At 45.2% G+C, this 18,459-nt stretch overlaps 1 protein-coding gene across 3 annotated transcripts in view; it reads left to right on the top strand.

The window, feature by feature from the left end:
- The window catches only part of LOC129814883 (metabotropic glutamate receptor 4-like), a 330,969-nt gene that overhangs the window by 264,731 nt on the left and 47,779 nt on the right, over nt 1-18,459 (top strand). For all 3 annotated transcript variants that reach the window (XM_055868006.1, XM_055868004.1, XM_055868005.1), the window contains exon 7: nt 16,961-17,161. In XM_055868006.1, the coding sequence (XP_055723981.1) occupies nt 16,961-17,161 (201 nt within the window). The remainder of the gene's footprint in view (nt 1-16,960; nt 17,162-18,459) is intronic.

Genomic DNA, 18,459 nt, shown 5'->3' on the forward strand with positions numbered 1-18,459 from the left:
AGCACCGCCAGCATTCAAAAGTGACCAAAACATCAGCCAGGAAGCATAGGAACTGAGAAGTGGTCTGTGGTCACCACCTGCAGAACCACTCCTTTATTGGGGTGTCTTGCTAATTGCCTATAATTTCCACCTTTTGTCTATTCCATTTGCACAACAGCATGTGAAATGTATTGTCAATCAGTGTTGCTTCCTAAGTGGACAGTTTGATTTCACAGAAGTGTGATTGACTTGGAGTTACATTGTGTTGTTTAAGTGTTCCCTTTATTTTTTTGAGCAGTGTATATACACACAGTGTCTTCGGAATGTAGTCAGCCCCTTGACTCTTTTCACATTTTGTTATTCTAAAATGTAATAAATAAATACAAATTCTCAGCAATCTACACACAATACCCCATAATGATAATTTGAAAACAGGTTTAGACATTTTTACAAATATTTTCAGAATAAAAACAGAAATGCCTTATGTATATAAGTATTCAAACTCTTTGCTGTGAGCCTCGAAATTTAGCTCAGGTGCATCCTGTTCCCATTGATTATCCTTGAGGTGATTGGAGTCCACCAATCACAAATCCAATTGATTGGACATGATTTGGCACACACCTGTCTAAATAAGGTCCCACAGTTGACAGTGCATGTCAGAGAAAAAAACAATCCATGAGGTCGAAGAAATTGTCCATAGAGCTCCGAGACAGGATTGTGTCAAGGCACAGATCTGGGGAAGGGTACCAACACATTTCTGCAGCATTTAAGGTCCCCAATAACACAGTGGACTCCTTTATTTTTAAGTAGAAGCAGTTTGGAACCACCAAGATTCTTCCGAGAGTTGGCTGCCCGGCCAAACTGACCAATCGGGTGAGAAGGGCCTTGGTCAGGTAGGTGCCCAAGAACCCGATGGTCACTCTGACAGAGCTCCAGAGTTCCTCTGTGGAGATGGGAAAACCTTCCAGAAGGACAACCATTTTTGCAGCACTCCACCAATCAGGCCTTTATGGTAGAGTGGCCAGACGGAAGCCACTCTTCAGTAAATGGCACATGACAGCCCGCTTGGAGTTTGCCAAAAGGCACCTAAATACTCTCAGACCATGAACAACAAGATTCTCTGGTCTGATGAAACCAAGATTGAACTCTTTGGCCTGAATGCCAAGCATCGCGTCTGGAGGAAACCTGGCACCTACTTTGAAGCATGGTGGTGACAGCATCATGCTGTGGGGATGTCTTTCACCGGCAGGCACCGGGAAACTAGTCAGGATCGAGGGAAATATGAATGGAGCTAAGTACAGAGAGATCCTTGATTAAAAACCTGCTCCAGAGTGCTCAGGACCCCTGGCTGGGGCAAAGGTTCACCTTCCAACAGGATGATGTCCCTAATCACACAGCTAATACAACGCAGGAGTGCCTTCGGGACAAGTCTCAATGTCCTTGAGTGGCCACGCCAGAGCCCAGACTTGAACCCGATCGAACATCTCCGGAGAGACCTGAAAAAAGCTATGCAGCGACGCTCCCCATCCAACCTGACAGAGCTTGAGAGGATCTGCCAAGCTTGTAGTGGCATACCCAGAAGACTTGATGCTGTAATCGCTGCCTAAGGTGCATCAACAAAGTACTGAGTAAAGGGTCAGAATTCAGTCTGCCTGAGAATTGAACCCTGTGGATTCCGGACAACAGGCCCTCCGATTTGACAAACTGAACTCTATCTGAGAAGTAGTTGGTGAACCAGGTGAGATAATCATTTGAGAAGCCAAGGCTATTGAGTCTGCCGATAAGAATGCGGTGATTAACAGAGTCAAAAGACTTGGCCAGGTCGATGAAGATGGCTGCATAGTACTGTCTTTTATCAATGGCGGTTATGTTATCGTTTAGGACCTTGAGCGTGGCTGAGGTGCACCCATTGACCAGCTCGGAAACCAGATTGCATAGTGGAGAATGTACGGTGGGATTCGAAATGGTCGGTGATCTGTTTGTTAACTTGTCTTTCGAAGATTTTAGAAAGGCAGGGCAGGATGGATGTAGGTCTATAACAGTTTGGGTCTAGAGTGTCTCCCCCTTTGAAGAGGGGCAAATTGGGTGAATTTTGGCCCATTCCTATTGACCGAGCTGGTGTAACTGAGTCAGGGTTGTAGGCCTCCTTGCTCGCACACGCTTTTTCAGTTCTGCCCAAAAATGTTCTATGAGATTAAGGTTAGGGATTTGTGATGGCCACTCCAATACCTTGACTTTGTTGTCCTTAAGCCATTTTGCCACAGCTTTGGAAGTATGCTTGGGGTCATTGTCCTTTAGGAAGACCCACTTAAGACCAAGCTTTAACTTCCTGACTGATGTCTTGATGTTGCTTCTATATGTCCACATAATATTCCTACCTCATGATGCCATCTATTTTGTGAAGTGCAGCAGTCCCTCCTGCAGCAAAGCATCCCAACATGATGCTGCAACCCCGTGCTCACAGTTGGGATGGTGTTCTTCGGCTTGCAAGCCTCCCCTTTTTCCTCCAAACATAACAATGATCATTATGGATAAACATTTCTATTTTTGTTTCATCAGACCAGAGGACATTTCTCAAAAAAGTATGATCTTTGTTCCCTATGTGCAGTTGCAAACCGTAGTCTGGCTTTTTATGGTCGTTTGAGCAGTGGCTTCTTCCTTGCTGAGTGGCATTTCAGGTTAAGTTGATACTGTGTTTTACTGTGGATATAGATACCTTGGTACGTGTTTCCTCCAGCATCTTCACAAGGTTCTTTGCTGTTGTTCTGGGATTGATTTGCACTTTTCGCACCAATGTAGGTTCATCTCTAGGAGACAGAACGCGTATCCTTCCTGAGCGGTATGACGGCTGCGTTGTCCAATGGTATTTATACTTGCATACTATTGTTTGTACAGATGAACATGGTACCTTCAGGCATTTGGAAATTGCTCCCAAGGATGAACCAGACTTGTGGACGTCTACATATTTATTTTTGAGTTCTTGGCTGATTTCTTTTAATTTTCCCATGATGTCAAGCAAAGAGGCATTGAGTTTGAAGGTAGGCCTTGAAATACATCCACAGGTGTATACCTCCAATTGACTCAAATTATGTCAATTAGCCTATCAGAAGATTCTAAAGCCATGACATCATTTTCAGGAATTTTCCAAGCTGTTTAAAGGCTCAGTCAACTTAGTGTTGTCACGCCCTGGCCTTAGTATTCTTTGTTTTCTTTATTATTTTAGTTAGGTCAGGGTGTGACATAGGGAATGTTTGTGTTTTGTTGGTTTTGGGTGATTCTATGGTAAAGGGGTTGTTGGGTGTAGTATATGGGTTTGTGTTGAGTTCATGTGTCTAGCGTTGTCTATGTATGTTTAGTTGTCTAGGAGAGTCTATGGTTACCTGAATGAGTTCCCAATTAGAGACAGCTGATTTCGGTTGTCTCTGATTGGGAGCCTTATTTAGGGTAGCCATAGGCTTTCATTTGTTGTGAGTAGTTGTCTATGTGATACGTTTGTAGCCAGTGTGTGCACATCGTTGTTTAGCTTCACGATCGTTTTCTTGTTTTGTTTAGTGTTTAAGTGTTTTTGTTTCGTTTGCCTTCTTCATTAATAAAAAGGAGATGGCTTATTTTCCTAAAGCTGCGTTTTGGTCCGTCAATCCTCCACACGATCGTGACAGAACTACTCACCAATACAGGACCAAGCGGCATGGAAAGCGGCAACAGGACCCACCTACACAGGATTCGTGGACATGGGAGGAGATACTGGATGGTAAGGGGCCGTGGGCACAACCGGGAGAATATCGCCTTCCTCGTGAAGAGCTGGAGGCAGCTAAAGCCGAGAGGAGGCGATATGAGGAGGCAGCACGGAGACAAGGCTGGAAGCCCGTGAGTACAACCCAAAAATTTCTTGGGGGGGGCCTTAAAGGGAGTGTGGCGAAGTCAGGTAGGAAACCTGCGCCTACTCCCTGTACTTACCGTGGAGAGCGAGAGTACGGGCAGACACCGTGTTACGCAGTAGAGCGCACGGTGTCTCCTGTACGCGTGCATAGCCCGGTTCGGTACATTTCAGCTCCACGTATCGGCCGGGCTAGACTGAGCGTTGAGCCGTATGTCATGAAGCCGGCCCAACGCATCTGGTCACCAGTGCGTCTCCTCGGGCCGGCGTACATGGCACCAGCCTTACGCATGGTGTCCCCGGTTCGCCTACATAGGCCGGTGCAGGTTATTCCACCTCCCCGCACTGGTCAGGCGACGGGGAGCATACAACCAGGTAAGGTTGGGCAGGCTCGGCGCTCAAGGGAGCCAGTACGCCTGCACGGTCCGGTATTTCCGGCGCCACCTCCCCGCCCCAACCCAGTACCACCAGTGCCTCCTCCACGCACTAGCTATATGGTGCGTGTCTCCAGCCCTTTACCACCAGTGCCTAAACCACGCACCAAGCCTCCTGTGTGTCCCCAGTCCTGTGCGTCCTGTTGCTGCTCCCCGCACTAGCCCTGAGATGCGTGTCCCCAGCCCGGTGCCACCAGTCCCGGCACCACGCACCAGGCCTACAGTGCGCCTCAGCCGGCAGGAGTCTGCCGTCTGCACAGCGATGCCTGAACTGCCCGTCTCCCCAGCGCCATCTGAGCCATCCGTCTCCCCAGCGCCATCTGAGCCATCCGTCTCCCCAGCGCCATCTGAGCCATCCGTCTCCCCAGCGCCATCTGAGCCATCCGTCTGCAATGAGCCTGCAAAGCCGCCCGTCTGCCATGAGCCTGCAAAGCCGCCCGTCTGCCATGAGCCTACTGAGCCGCCCTCCAGACAGGAGCCGCTAGAGCCGCCAGCCAGACAGGAGCCGCTAGAGCCGCCAGCCAGACAGGAGCCGCTAGAGCCGTCCGTCAGACAGGATCTGCCAGAGCCGCCAACCAGACAGGATCTGCCAGAGCCGCCAACCAGACAGGATCTGCCAGAGCCGCCAACCAGACAGGATCTGCCAGAGCCGCCAATCAGACAGGATCTGCCAGAGCCGCCAGCCAGCCATGAGCAGCCAGATCAGTCAGCTAGCCATGAGCAGCCAGATCCGTCAGCTAGCCATGAGCAGCCAGATCCGTCAGCCAGCCATGAGCAGCCAGATCCGTCAGCCAGCCATGAGCAGCCAGATCCGTCAGCCAGCCATGAGCAGCCAGATCCGTCAGCTAGCCATGAGCAGCCAGATCCGTCAGCTAGCCATGAGCAGCCAGATCCGTCAGCTAGCCATGAGCAGCCAGATCCGTCAGCTAGCCATGAGCAGCCAGATCCGTCAGCTAGCCATGAGCAGCCAGATCCGTCAGCTAGCCATGAGCAACCAGATCCGTCAGCTAGCCATGAGCAGCCAGATCCGTCAGCTAGCCATGAGCAGCCAGATCCGTCAGCCAGCCATGGGCCGTCCCTCAGTCCGGAGCTGCAGTCCCTCAGTCCGGAGCTGCCATTCCTCAGTCCGGAGCTGCCCCTTATCCTGGTGCTGCCCCTTATCCTGGTGCTGTCCCTTACCCTGGTGCTGCCCCTTAGTTCGGAGCTGCCCCTGACCCTGGTACTGCCCCTTACCCTGGTACTGCCCCTTAGTCCGGAGCTGCCCCTTAGTCTGGAACTGCCCCTTAATGCAGTGGGGTTAATGTGGAGGGGGGTCATTTGGAGGAAGCTAAGGAGGCGGTTAGGGACTGTGGTGACGTGGGGACCACGACTAGAGCCGGAGCCGCCACCGTGGATGGAAGCCCACCCAGACCCTCCCCTAGACTGTGTAATGGTGCGTCCGGAGTTCTCACCTTAAGGGGGGGGTTATGTCACGCCCTAGCCTTAGTATTCTTTATTATTTTAGTTAGGTCAGGGTGTGACATGGGGAATGTTTGTGTTTTGTTGGTTTTGGGTGATTCTATGGTAAAGGGGTTGTTGGGTGTAGTATATGGGTTTGTGTTGAGTACATGTGTCTAGCGTTGTCTATGTATGTTTAGTTGTCTAGGAGAGTCTATGGTTACCTGAATGAGTTCCCAATTAGAGACAGCTGATTTCGGTTGTCTCTGATTGGGAGCCTTATTTAGGGTAGCCATAGGCTTTCATTTGTTGTGAGTAGTTGTCTATGTGATACGTTTGTAGCCAGTGTGTGCACATCGTTGTTTAGCTTCACGATCGTTTTCTTGTTTTGTTTAGTGTTTAAGTGTTTTTGTTTCGTTTGCCTTCTTCATTAATAAAAAGGAGATGGCTTATTTTCCTAAAGCTGCGTTTTGGTCCGTCAATCCTCCACACGATCGTGACAAGTGTATGTAAACTTCTGACCCACTGGAATTGTGATGCAGTGTGATACAATTATAAGTGAAATAATCTGTCTGTAAACAATTGTTGGAAAAATGACTTGTGTCATGCACAAAGTAGATGTCCTAACCGACTTGCCAAAACTGTAGTTTGTTAACAAGAAATTTGTGGAGTGGTTAAAAAACGAGTTTTAATGACTCCAACCTAATGTAGACTTCCGACTTCAAATGTATATATGTTTTTACAGTGTTTGCAAACTAATATGTGACACGTATTAATGCAAAAAAATAACATTCAAAACAGGCAAGCCCACATTTGTTAATTTATATATATCAAAAAAATTGTTGCTAGAAATGTGGGACTCAAGAGTCCCACCTGCCCTGATTGACGGGTCGCCACTGCCCCCAGGACTCGGTTCTAGACCGTCTCCTCTTGACTCTCTTATCATTGCTATGCGGATTACACTCAGCTACTTTTTACATTTTTCCCTTCTAACACCCAGGTGGCAACACACATCTCTGCGTGCCTGGCAGACATCTCATCTCGGTTGTCGGCCCACCACCTTAAGCTCCACTTTGACAAGACGTAGCTGCTCTTCCTCTCAGGAAAGGGCTGCCTGCTCCAAGACCTCTCCATCCCGGTCAACAACTCAACTGTGTCCTCCTCCCAGAGTGCAAATAAACTTTGCGTGACCCTGGACAACATCCTGTCATTCTCTGCAAACATCAAGGCAGTGACTCGCTCCTGCAGGTTCATGCTCTTTAACACCTGTAGAGTACAACCTCTCCTCACACAGGAATCGGTGCAGGTCCTAATCCAGGCATTTGTCATCTCCCATCTGGACTACAGTACTTCAACTATCTGTTGGCTGGGTTCCGCGCTTGTGCTGTCAAACCCCTGCAACTTATCCAGAATGCTTCATCCCACCTGGTGTTCAACCTTCCCAAGTTCTCCCATGTCATCCTGATCCTCCGCACACTCCACTGGCTTCCAGATTAAGCTCGCATCCACTACAAGACCATGGTGCTTGCCTACGAGCCAGCAAGGCGAACTGCCCCTCCCTACGTTTAGGCTATGCTTGGGGCGTCAGCGTAGCCTAGGGGTTAGAGCGTCTGGCCAGTAACTGAAAGGTTGCTGGGTTGAATCCCCAAGCTGACAAGGTAAAAATCTGTTGTCCTGCCCCTGAACAAGGCAGTTAACCCGCTGTTCCTAGGCCGTCATCGTAAATAATATGTTTTTCTTAACTGATTTGCCTAATTAAATTAAGACATATATATATATACACTGCTCAAAAAAATAAAGGGAACACTTAAACAACACAATGTAACTCCAAGTCAATCACACTTCTGTGAAATCAAACTGTCCACTTAGGAAGCAACACTGATTGACAATACATTTCACATGCTGTTGTGCAAATGGAATAGACAAAAGGTGGAAATTATAGGCAATTAGCAAGACACCCCAATAAAGGAGTGGTTCTGCAGGTGGTGACCACAGACCACTTCTCAGTTCCTATGCTTCCTGGCTGATGTTTTGGTCACTTTTGAATGCTGGCGGTGCTTTCACTCTAGTGGTAGCATGAGACGGAGTCTACAACCCACACAAGTGGCTCAGGTAGTGCAGTTCATCCAGGATGGCACATCAATGCAAACTGTGGCAAAAAGGTTTGCTGTGTCTGTCAGCGTAGTGTCCAGAGCATGCAGGCGATACCAGGAGACAGGCCAGTACATCAGGAGACGTGGAGGAGGCCGTAGGAGGGCAACAACCCAGCAGCAGGACCGGTACCTCCGCCTTAGTGCAAGGGGGTGCACTGCCAGCGCGCTGCAAAATGATCTCCAGCAGGCCACAAATGTGCATGTGTCTGCTCAAACGGTCAGAAACAGACTCCATGAGGGTGGTATGAGGGCCCGACGTCCACAGGTGGGGGTTGTGCTTACAGCCCAACACCGTGCAGGACGTTTGGCATTTGCCAGAGAACACCAAGATTGGCAAATTCGCCACTGGCGCCCTGTGCTCTTCACAGATGAAAGCAGGTTCACACTGAGCACATGAGCACATGTGACAGTCTGGACACGCCGTGGAGAACGTTCTGCTGCCTGCAACATCCTCCAGCATGACCGGTTTGGCGATGGGTCAGTCATGGTGTGGGGTGGCATTTCTTTGTGGGGCCGCACAGCCATCCATGTGCTCGCCAGAGGTAGCCTGACTGCCATTAGGTACCGAGATGAGATCCTCAGACCCCTTGTGAGACCATATGCTGACACATGCACATTTGTGGCCTACTGGAGGTCATTTTGCAGGGCTCTGGCAGTGCACCTCCTTGCACTAAGGCGGAGGTACCGGTCCTGCTGCTGGGTTGTTGCCCTCCTACGGCCTCCTCCACGTCTCCTGATGTACTGGCCTGTCTCCTGGTAGCGCCTGCATGCTCTGGACACTACGCTGACAGACACAGCAAACCTTTTTGTCACAGTTCGCATTGATGAACTGCACTACCTGAGCCACTTGTGTGGGTTGTAGACTCCGTCTCATGCTACCACTAGAGTGAGAGCACCGCCAGCATTCAAAAGTGACCAAAACATCAGCCAGGAAGCATAGGAACGAGAAGTGGTCTGTAGTCACCACCTGCAGAATCACTCCTGTTTTGGGGGGTGTCTTGCTAATTGCCTATAATTTCCACCTTTTGTCTATTCCATTTGCACAACAGCATGTGAAATTTATTGTCAATCAGTGTTGCTTCCTAAGTGGACAGTTTGATTTCACAGAAGTGTGATTGATTTGGAGTTACATTGTGTTGTTTAAGTGTTCCCTTTATTTTTTTGAGCAGTGTATATATATGCTAGAGCCATATATCCCAACCCAAGCACTCCGTTCTGCCGCATCCGGACACTTGGCCGTCCCACCCCTACTGAAGGCCAGTTCCTGCTCAGCCTAGTCAAAGCTCTTCTCTCTCCTGGCACCCCAGTGATGGAACCAGATTCCCCCTGCCCATCTTCCCGAAAACTTCTTAATTAAACCTTACGCCCCCCCCCCACAAAAAATTTAATTAATAAATTGCACTTGTGTTTTCCTACTACCACCTACTTTGCTGATAACTTCTTTATTGGAGAAAACATTTACTTACTACGACTGTGATATGTGGTTGTCTCACCTAGTAAAAATTGTCTGCTAAATGACTAGAATGTAAACGATAGAATGATCTTTGTACCTATTGCTTGGGGAGGGGGATGCTAAAATGGCTAAATGTGCAAAGGAGAATGCTGTTCAGACAAAGATGAAGCTCTGATGAAGGGCTTTGACATGTGAAGAGGCTGTGCAGTATTCATTTGACTGACAGTGTGAGTTGAATACAAGGTCGCAGCTCTGTTTGCTGAAAATATGGTGCAGTGTTGTTTTTCTAAGGCTGTGTGGAAGTTTGTTGACGTAGCAGACAGTTCTTTGGCTTTGCAATCCACTTTCCCTTTTGTCTAAGGGAAGGATGCCACTCAGGGAGCACGTTTCAGGGCCACATGCAATTCTCCAGGGGCCCCTAGTGGTGCTGGCGAAGGCTTTGTACCTCCCTTCAAGCAGACCACATGAGGTATGGGTGAGGAATAATCAATGTCCTGAGAGGGCTCTGTGTGTTCACAGTGATCAAAGAGAGAGCGAGTGTGCGAGTGAGTTGGAGACAGAGCGAGACTCGTCTTGTATCTGTGAATGACTGAGACACACAGCTGATATTGATTAAGGTGGAGATGAGCAGGAAGGTAGAATGGGGGCCCAGCTCCCTCTCCTGGGGTTTGATGCTTCCAGCTAGTTTCTACAGGGGAGAACAGCATGCAGCAGAGCAACACAGACACAATGGCTGAATCTTTTCTCCATGTGCATGTCATATTTCCATAATGAAAAGAGTTATGGATTTAATGTACCAAACTGTGACTATCATAGGAGGGCAAGAATGATCTCATGTGTGTCTAATGGACAGTTTGTTAAAATGTTTTGATCATCCTGTTTCAGCTTGGCGAGTTTTGAGTTGGAAAAGTCAGGACATATGAATTGGGAATGTTCCACGATGGGCATCAACCAAAACATGCTATATATTCCCTAAGGCACACATAAGGAGATGTTCTCATGTGAAGGAATGGATGAAGACTGGCTATGGGTGAAGTCCAAGTTCTCTGGACGATGAAGGGAAACATGGTCTGTGGCCAAACCCAAACATGCCGAATTTAACAGCGTTAGAGCCAACCCACTCTGTTACAAACTCCCTTCTGTGGCACCCTGGTAAAGGGAGACACCCTCACTGTGCTGCTACTCCTAATCTGAATGGATTTCTCTGAAGCCAGAGAGCCAGCCTCGGGTGTGCGTGGGCGTGCTCTGACTCCCAATGAGATGAGAGGCCTTGCTGGGAAAGAGAGAGGCAATACCAAGTTTGTGTGTGTGGGCCGCCATGCCTCAGCCTCAGAGATATATCACTCCCTCTCTCGCTCCCGGGCTGCCCTACAGCCCAACCGTGTCAGCCAAACCGTGACAAATTTTGTCTGTCCAATATGGGTGCCTGTGGCACTCAATTACCACAGTCGTAACCTGTCTTTTTAATTCATGGATTTCAAAGTTGCATGGGCTAATCAGAGATGTTAAATTGCCTTTAGTTTTGGCTGTAGCAGAGATACACTACCGTTCAAAGTTTGGGGTCACTTAGAAATGTCCTTGTTTTTGAAAGAAAAGCTTTCTGTCCATTAAAATAACACAAAATTGATCAGAAATACAGTGTAGACATTGTTAATGTTGTAGCTGGAAACAGCAGTTTTATTTATGGAATATCTACAGAGGCCCATTATCAGCAGCCATCACTACTGTGTTCCAATGGCACGTTGTGTTAGCTAATCCAAGTTTAGCAGTTTAAAGGGCTAATTGATCATTAAAAAAAACTTTTGCAATTATGTTAGCACAGCTGAAAACTGTTGTTCTGATTAAATAAGCAATAAAACTGGCCTTTAGACTAGTTGAGTATCTGGCGCATCAGCATGTGTGGGTTCGATTACAGGCTCAAAATGGTGAGAAACAAAGAACTTTCTTATGAAACTCGTCAGTCTATTCTTGTTCTGAGCAATGAAGGCTATTCCATGCGAGAAATTGCCAAGAAACTGAAGATCTGGTACAACGCTGTGTACTACTCCCTTCACAGAACAGCGCAAACTGGCTCTAACCAGAATAGAAAGAGGAGTGGGAAGCCCCGGAGCACAACTGAGCAAGAAGTGCATTAGAGTATGTACGCCTCACAAGTCCTCAACTGGCATCTTCATGAAATAATACCTTCAAAACACTAGTCTCAACATCAACAGTGAAGAGGCGACTCCGGGATGCTGGCCTTCTAGGAATCCAAGTACAGTACATTCAACACATTCTCCTCCCCAACTTACATCACTATGGACCCCCCCCCCAGCCATGCACTTTTAAACTCACAATACTTAATTCAATTCCATTTGGCAGGTGCATGAATATATTCAGCTAGCTCATTAGTACATCCCTGATAATTACTCTATTGTTCATTTTAAATTGAACACTCATGCATTCTTTATCTCTCCGTCACATACAGTAGAGTTGTGAGCAAAACTGCTTTCAGACCAACAGCTCCTGAGGTAGAAGACCAGGACGAGTTTGGAATGGCATGTCTTCTCTCAACCCAGGCCCCCTAATTCCTGACAGCAAATAATGTGAAAAAATAAAACTGCTCCATGATTATTTAAACACGTATTAGAAGTCCAATAGTTGATTACTCCCCTTGCTAGACTGGCTGTCCTCATTCACTGCTTGTCTGTATACTTCCAAAAAGTAATTGTTTCCCTTGCTGAAGGTGATTATACCGTTCTAGCGCTGGTTGTGAATGTAGTGCAGTCAGAATGGGGTGGGAATCAGAGTAGCTACAGTATTTCAACATACAGTGGCGTGCGAAAGTATTCACCCCCTTGGCATTTTTCCAATTTTGTTGACTTACAACCTGGAATTAAAATTGATTTCTTGGTTTGTATCATTTAATTTACACATGCGTACCACTTTGAAGATGCAAAATATGTTTTTATTGTGAAACAAACAAGACAAAACTGAACTTGAGCGTGCATAACTATTCACCCCCCAAAGTCAAAACTTTGTAGAGCCACCTTTTTCAGCAATTACAGCTGCAAGTATCTTGGGGTGTGTCTCTATAAGCTTGGCACATCTATCCACTGGGATTTTTGCCCATTCTTCAAGGCAAAGTTGCTCCAGCTCCTTCAAGTTGGATGAGTTCCGCTGGTGTACAGCAATCTTTAAGTCATACTACAGATTCTCAATTGGATTGAGGTCTGGTCATTGACAAGGCCATTCTAAGACATTTAAATGCTTAAACCACTCGTGTTGCTTTTATTAGTATGCATAGGGTCATTGTCCTGCTGGAAGGTGAACCTCCGTCCCAGTCTCAAATCTCTGGAAGACTGAAACAGGTTTCCCTCAAGAATTTCCCTATATTTAGCGCCATCCATCATTCCTTCAATTCTGACCATCCCTGCCGATGAAAAACATCTCTGCAGTATGATGCTTCCCCACCATGCTTCACTGTTGGGATGGTGTTGTTGGGGTGAAGCGAGGTGTTGTTGGGGTGAAGAGAGGTGTTGTTGGGGTGATGAGGTGTTGGGTTTGCGCCAGACATAGCGTTTTCCTTGATGGCCAAAAAGCTAAATTTTAGTCTAATCTGACCAGAGTACCTTCTTCCATATGTTTGGGGAGTCGACCCACATGCCTTTTGGCGAACACTAAATGTGTTTGCTTATTTTTTTCGTTAAACAATGTATTTTTCTGGCCACTCTTCTATAAAGCCCAGCTCTGGAGTGTACAGCTTAAAGTGGTCCTATGGACATATACTCTAATCTCTGCTGTGGAGCTTTGCAACTCCTTCAGGGTTATCTTTGGTCTCTTTGTTGCCTCTCTGATTAATGCCCTCCTTGCCTGGTCCATGAGTTTGTGTGCGGCCCTCTCTTGGCAGGTTTGTTGTGGTGCCATATTCTTAAAACATTTTAATAATGGATTTAATGGTGCTCCGTGGGATGTTCAAAGTTTCTGATATTTTTTTATATCCCAACCTTGATCTGTACTTCTTTACAACTTTGTCCCTGATCTGTTTGGAGAGCTCCTTGGTCTTCATGGTGCTGCTTGCTTGGTGGTGCCCCTTGCTTAGTGGTGTTTCAGACTATGGGGCCTTTCAGAACATGTGTATATATACTGAGATCATGTGACACTTAGATTGCACACAGGTGGACTTTATTTAACTAATTATGCGACTTCTGAAGGTAATTGGTTGCACCAGATCTTATTTAGGGGCTTCATAGCAAAGGGTGTGAATACATATGCACGCACCACTTTTCCGTAAAAAAAATAATATATTTTTTAAACAAGTAATTTCTTTCATTTGACTTCCCCAATTTGGACTATTTTGTGTATGTCCATTACATGATATCCAAATAAAAGTATATTTAAATGACATGTTCTAATGCAACAGAATAGGAAAAACGCCAACGGCGGTGAATACTTTTGCAAGGCGCTGTAGAACAAACGTCCCTTATGCAGCATTTAAGTACATTATATGTCGCTTATGCAAAGCATTACTTGTTTCTTATACAGCATATTACTTAAACTTCGCTTATGAGAAATAAGACTTATATGTTGTATATTTGACAACTTATTTATGATTCACATATATGACATCAACCAACATAAACGTCACTGGACATCGACAAACAGAACGTTTTAGTAAAAAAATGTTTAGTTTACTAATGTGATTTCTCTGAGAAGAAGACCTTACACTCCTCATATTGGAATTGATTGGCTCCTCTGCAGTGGTCTAACTAAACATTTATCTTCTAGCCAATTGTGAGAGGCAGTCAGTGCATGAAGGCCTATACGCTAAACTAATGGAGAGTAATGCATTTTGCTCGATGCCTTCTGGCCCTCTGCCACGACTTCCATTAAAAGGTCTTACTCTTTTTAAGTGGGTCAAACAGAACTGGCTTAGTTGCGTACTGTACTTTGCTGACTTACTTTACACACTGAGTTCCTAACATTTCAGATTGACAAGGAACTGGTAGTGTGACTGTGGACCTGGCATTGTGAGAGTATACAGTGTCCAGTTGATGGTGATTAAATAGACATAGGATGTGTCCCAAATAGCACCCTAATCATTATGTAGTGCTCTACATTTAACCAGGGCCCATAGGGCTCTGGTAAAATGTAATGCACTGTATAGGGAATAGGGTGTCATTTGGGAAACAGCCATAGGCATAGAGTAACTTCCAAACATGACCACCTGTCTGTCTGTCTGTCTGTCTATCCTTCTCATCAGCCCTCTTCATACCTGAGTAAACATAGGTCACACAGCTCACAAAACCAATGACAGTCTTCAGTATCAGGCTCCCGAGTGGCGCAGCGGTCTAAGGCAATGCATATCAGTGCCTTAGAATTTGTTCTTAAAAAGCTCTTAGGGAACCCCTACGGCTAGAATCCCGTTAACGGGATCGATTTGACAACATCCGGTAAATTGCAGAGCGCGAAATTCAAAAATACTACATTCGTAATATTAAACATTCATGACGATACAAGTGTCTTACATCATTTAAAAGATAAACTTCTTGTTAATCCAGCCTCGTTGTCAGATTTCAAAAAGGCTTATGACAGCAGCATACCATGCGACTATCTGAGGACAGCGCCCCGCATACAAAAGCATGTAAAACATTTTCCAACCAAACAGATGCATCACCAAAAGTCAGAAATAGCGATAAAATAAATTGCTTACCTTTGAAGATCTTCATCTTTTTGCAATCCCAAAGGTCTCAGTTACACAATGAATGGTTGTTCTGTTCGATAAAGTCCTTCTTCATATACCAAAAATGTCTGTTTATTTGTTGCATTTGATTCAGAAATACACCGGTTCCAACTCTCACAACATGCCTACAAAGGATCTAATAAGTTTCCTGTAAACTTGGTCCAAACATTTCAAACAACGTTTCTAATCCAACCTCAGGTACCCTAAAATGTAAATAATCTATCAAATTTAAGACGGAATAAACTGTTTCCAATACCGGAGAAAAACAACAAGGAGCGCGCTCTCATTCACGCACACCAAAAGACTAGAGTCCACCTGAGTGACACTTAGAAAGATTACGACTTAACATTGAACAATTTCTAAAGACTGTTGACATCTAGTGGAAGCCATAGGAACTGCAATCTGGGTCCTAATAATTCAGGTTTCCCATAGAAAAGCATTGGAGAATCCAATGATCTCAAAAAAATGATTTCATGGATGGATTGTCCTCGGAGTTTCGCCTCCCAAATCAGTTCTGTTATACTCACAGACATATGCATATCCTAGCTTCTGGGCCTGAGTAACAGGCAGTTTACTTTGGGCACCTCAGTCATCCAAACTTCCTAATACTGCCCCCTAGCCTTAAGAAGTTTTTAACTGACTTGCCTGGTAAAATAAAAAAGTAGATAATTGTAAGACTTTTCCCCCCAAACAAAGGACCCACTTCACCCTTTAATTAAGGATCCACCCCTTTTTTTAAATGTTTGCCTAAAATGACATACTCAAATCTAACTACCTTTAGCTCAGGACCTGAAGCAAGGATATGCATATTCTTGATACAATTTGAAAGGAAACACTTTGAAGTTTTTGGAAATGTGAAAGGAATGTAGGAGAATATAACACATTAGATCTGGTAAAAGATAATACAAAAAAAAAACGTTTTGTACCATCTTTGAAATGCAAGAGAAAGGCCATAATGAATTTATCTAGCCCAGGCAGAATTTAGACTTTGGCCACTAGATTGCAGCACTGTAGGTGCAACGTTTTTTAGATTGATCCAATGAACTATTGCATATCTGTTCAAAATGTTGTATCAAGACTGCCCAAATGTGCCTATTCATACATTTTTCAATTGTGTACTCTCCTCAAACAATAGCATGATATTCTTTCACTGTTATAGCTACTGTAAATTGGACAGTGCAGTTAGATTAACAAGAATGTAAGCTTTCTGCCCATGTCAGATATGTCTATGTGCTGGGATTTTTTTTGTTTCTTACAACCTCATGCTAATCACATTAGCCTACGTTAGCTCAACCGTCTCAAGGACGGTACACGGATCCTGAAGAAGTTTTTAAAGTGGACTCTTATTTTTGATATGGTACCGCAGCTGATGGAATAACAATCTGCAATTATTTAGTGCCAGATTGATGAGCATTGCAAATACACATTTTAAAGACCAAATTGAATATGGGTGCAACGATTGCCTCGTAGCAGTCACACTAGTGTGGCCTTGAATTAACACTTGCTTGACAAGGCTATCAATGTAGAAATTGAGTACCAGCAAAAGGATGTTATTTCCTTTCTTGATTTGTAACTCCAAAAACCATCACAGCATGGAGGCTAATCGCTACCTGCGTGTAATAATCACCCACTGTTAGGATCAACACAATAGAAATTCAATACACCCATAAAATGCAATTTGACATAATGCTCAAAGACATGTAGTTCTGTTTACCTGATACTGCATTGCTGTATTATTTCTCCTTTTATTTTTTTGAACCTAATGTGAACTATCACATGTAATACTCTTTATATGATTTGGATCCACTTTTCTATGAAGCAAAAGATGACACTGGGGTTGGTAACCAATGCTATAACGTATTGCATTTCTCAGATACCTAACTTGGTTCTCTCTCTGCTCTACAGATCAGGAGCGGATAGGGAAGAACTCCAACTACGAACAAGAGGGGAAGGTGCAGTTTGTGATCGATGCAGTCTATTCCATGGCCCACGCGCTGCACAACATGCACAGGGAGCTCTGTCCAGGGAAGGTGGGCCTTTGCTCTAGGATGGATCCCATCAACGGCACTCTGCTGCTCAAACACATCCGGATGCTTAACTTTGCAGGTCAGCCGCTTACTTGGTGCACACACCCACATCCACAGGCTCGTATGTACTGTATGTACACACACGCAAATAGGACATCCAGACATGCATGCACAAACACAAGCACGCACTATGTAAAGCAATCATTTCATCAGATTGTGGTGTGTTTTTCTATGATTATTTCATAGTGAGATTATTTACATGATGTGAAATATTTCCCCGAGGTTGGAGACATATATCTAAACGGAGAGGAGGCGAGGAAGAGACTAAAAACCTAACGTAAAAACCTTGTTTTCGGATTCCTTCCAAATAACAAAATGTCAAGAGAGGGTCTCTTGAACACATAGCGGAAATATCTTTCTAGGTGTTACAGAGATTAGTTTCAAATCGATTAAATGGAGAGACAAAAATGCCGCTCTCTGGAGAGCACAGAAAAACCCTTGAAGGGGGGCAGCCCCTTGAAATACATCATCCTAGTGAAACATATTTAATAAATGTTTGGCAAAAAAAAAACACTTATGGGGGCTGTTGATTTACGTTTATTACAAAATACCCCATTGTACTGTATTTGTGAGAAACATCTATCACCTAAGGGGTGGTCCCGTGTGGCTCAGTTGGTAGAGCATGGTAGAGCATGGCGCTTGCAACGCCAGGGTTGTGGGTTCAATTCCCACGGGGGGACCAGAGTTCAATTCCCACGGGGGGACCAGGATGAATATGTATTAACTTTCCAATTTGTAAGTCGCTCTGGATAAGAGCGTCTGCTAAATGACTTAAATGTAAATGTAGATAGATCAAAACAGCAACTGCATGTGTTTGCTAGACTTATTTGAAGACACCATCTAGGGAAACGACACTAACTACACTAACAACTAGACCAATCTGGATGTAGATGCTGTGCCACACAAGTGGGTTGCTTCTGGGTTACACGCAGCTTCATCCTGTTGCATCATCAGCAGCACACGTCAGTATGCTTAACATGGCCTCGTACAACCAACCACCTGGGCGATGGGGATAGCACACTGGAGGGCAATTTCTAAAAACAATATTTATCTTCTTCTCATCAGATAAGTATTTACAACCAAAACACACACACAAAAAAAAACGTTTTGTCTGTTTGTTGAATTTGTGTTTGGTTTTCGGGGTCTCCGTTGAAATGTAATTATAACCCAGTCTGAGTTTTAACCGTAGAGCTTTCATACAGGGTCTAATGTGTCACTCCTTTTTAACAATGTAATGTTTTAAGCATCCAGCATCAAGTACAAACGACAACAGCCTCCCAAGCAAAGCATTTTGGCAATGTAATTACTCATAGTGTG

This window comes from Salvelinus fontinalis, chromosome 18 (genome assembly GCF_029448725.1).
Source record: "Salvelinus fontinalis isolate EN_2023a chromosome 18, ASM2944872v1, whole genome shotgun sequence".
In the NCBI taxonomy this organism is placed as follows: domain Eukaryota; kingdom Metazoa; phylum Chordata; class Actinopteri; order Salmoniformes; family Salmonidae; genus Salvelinus; species Salvelinus fontinalis.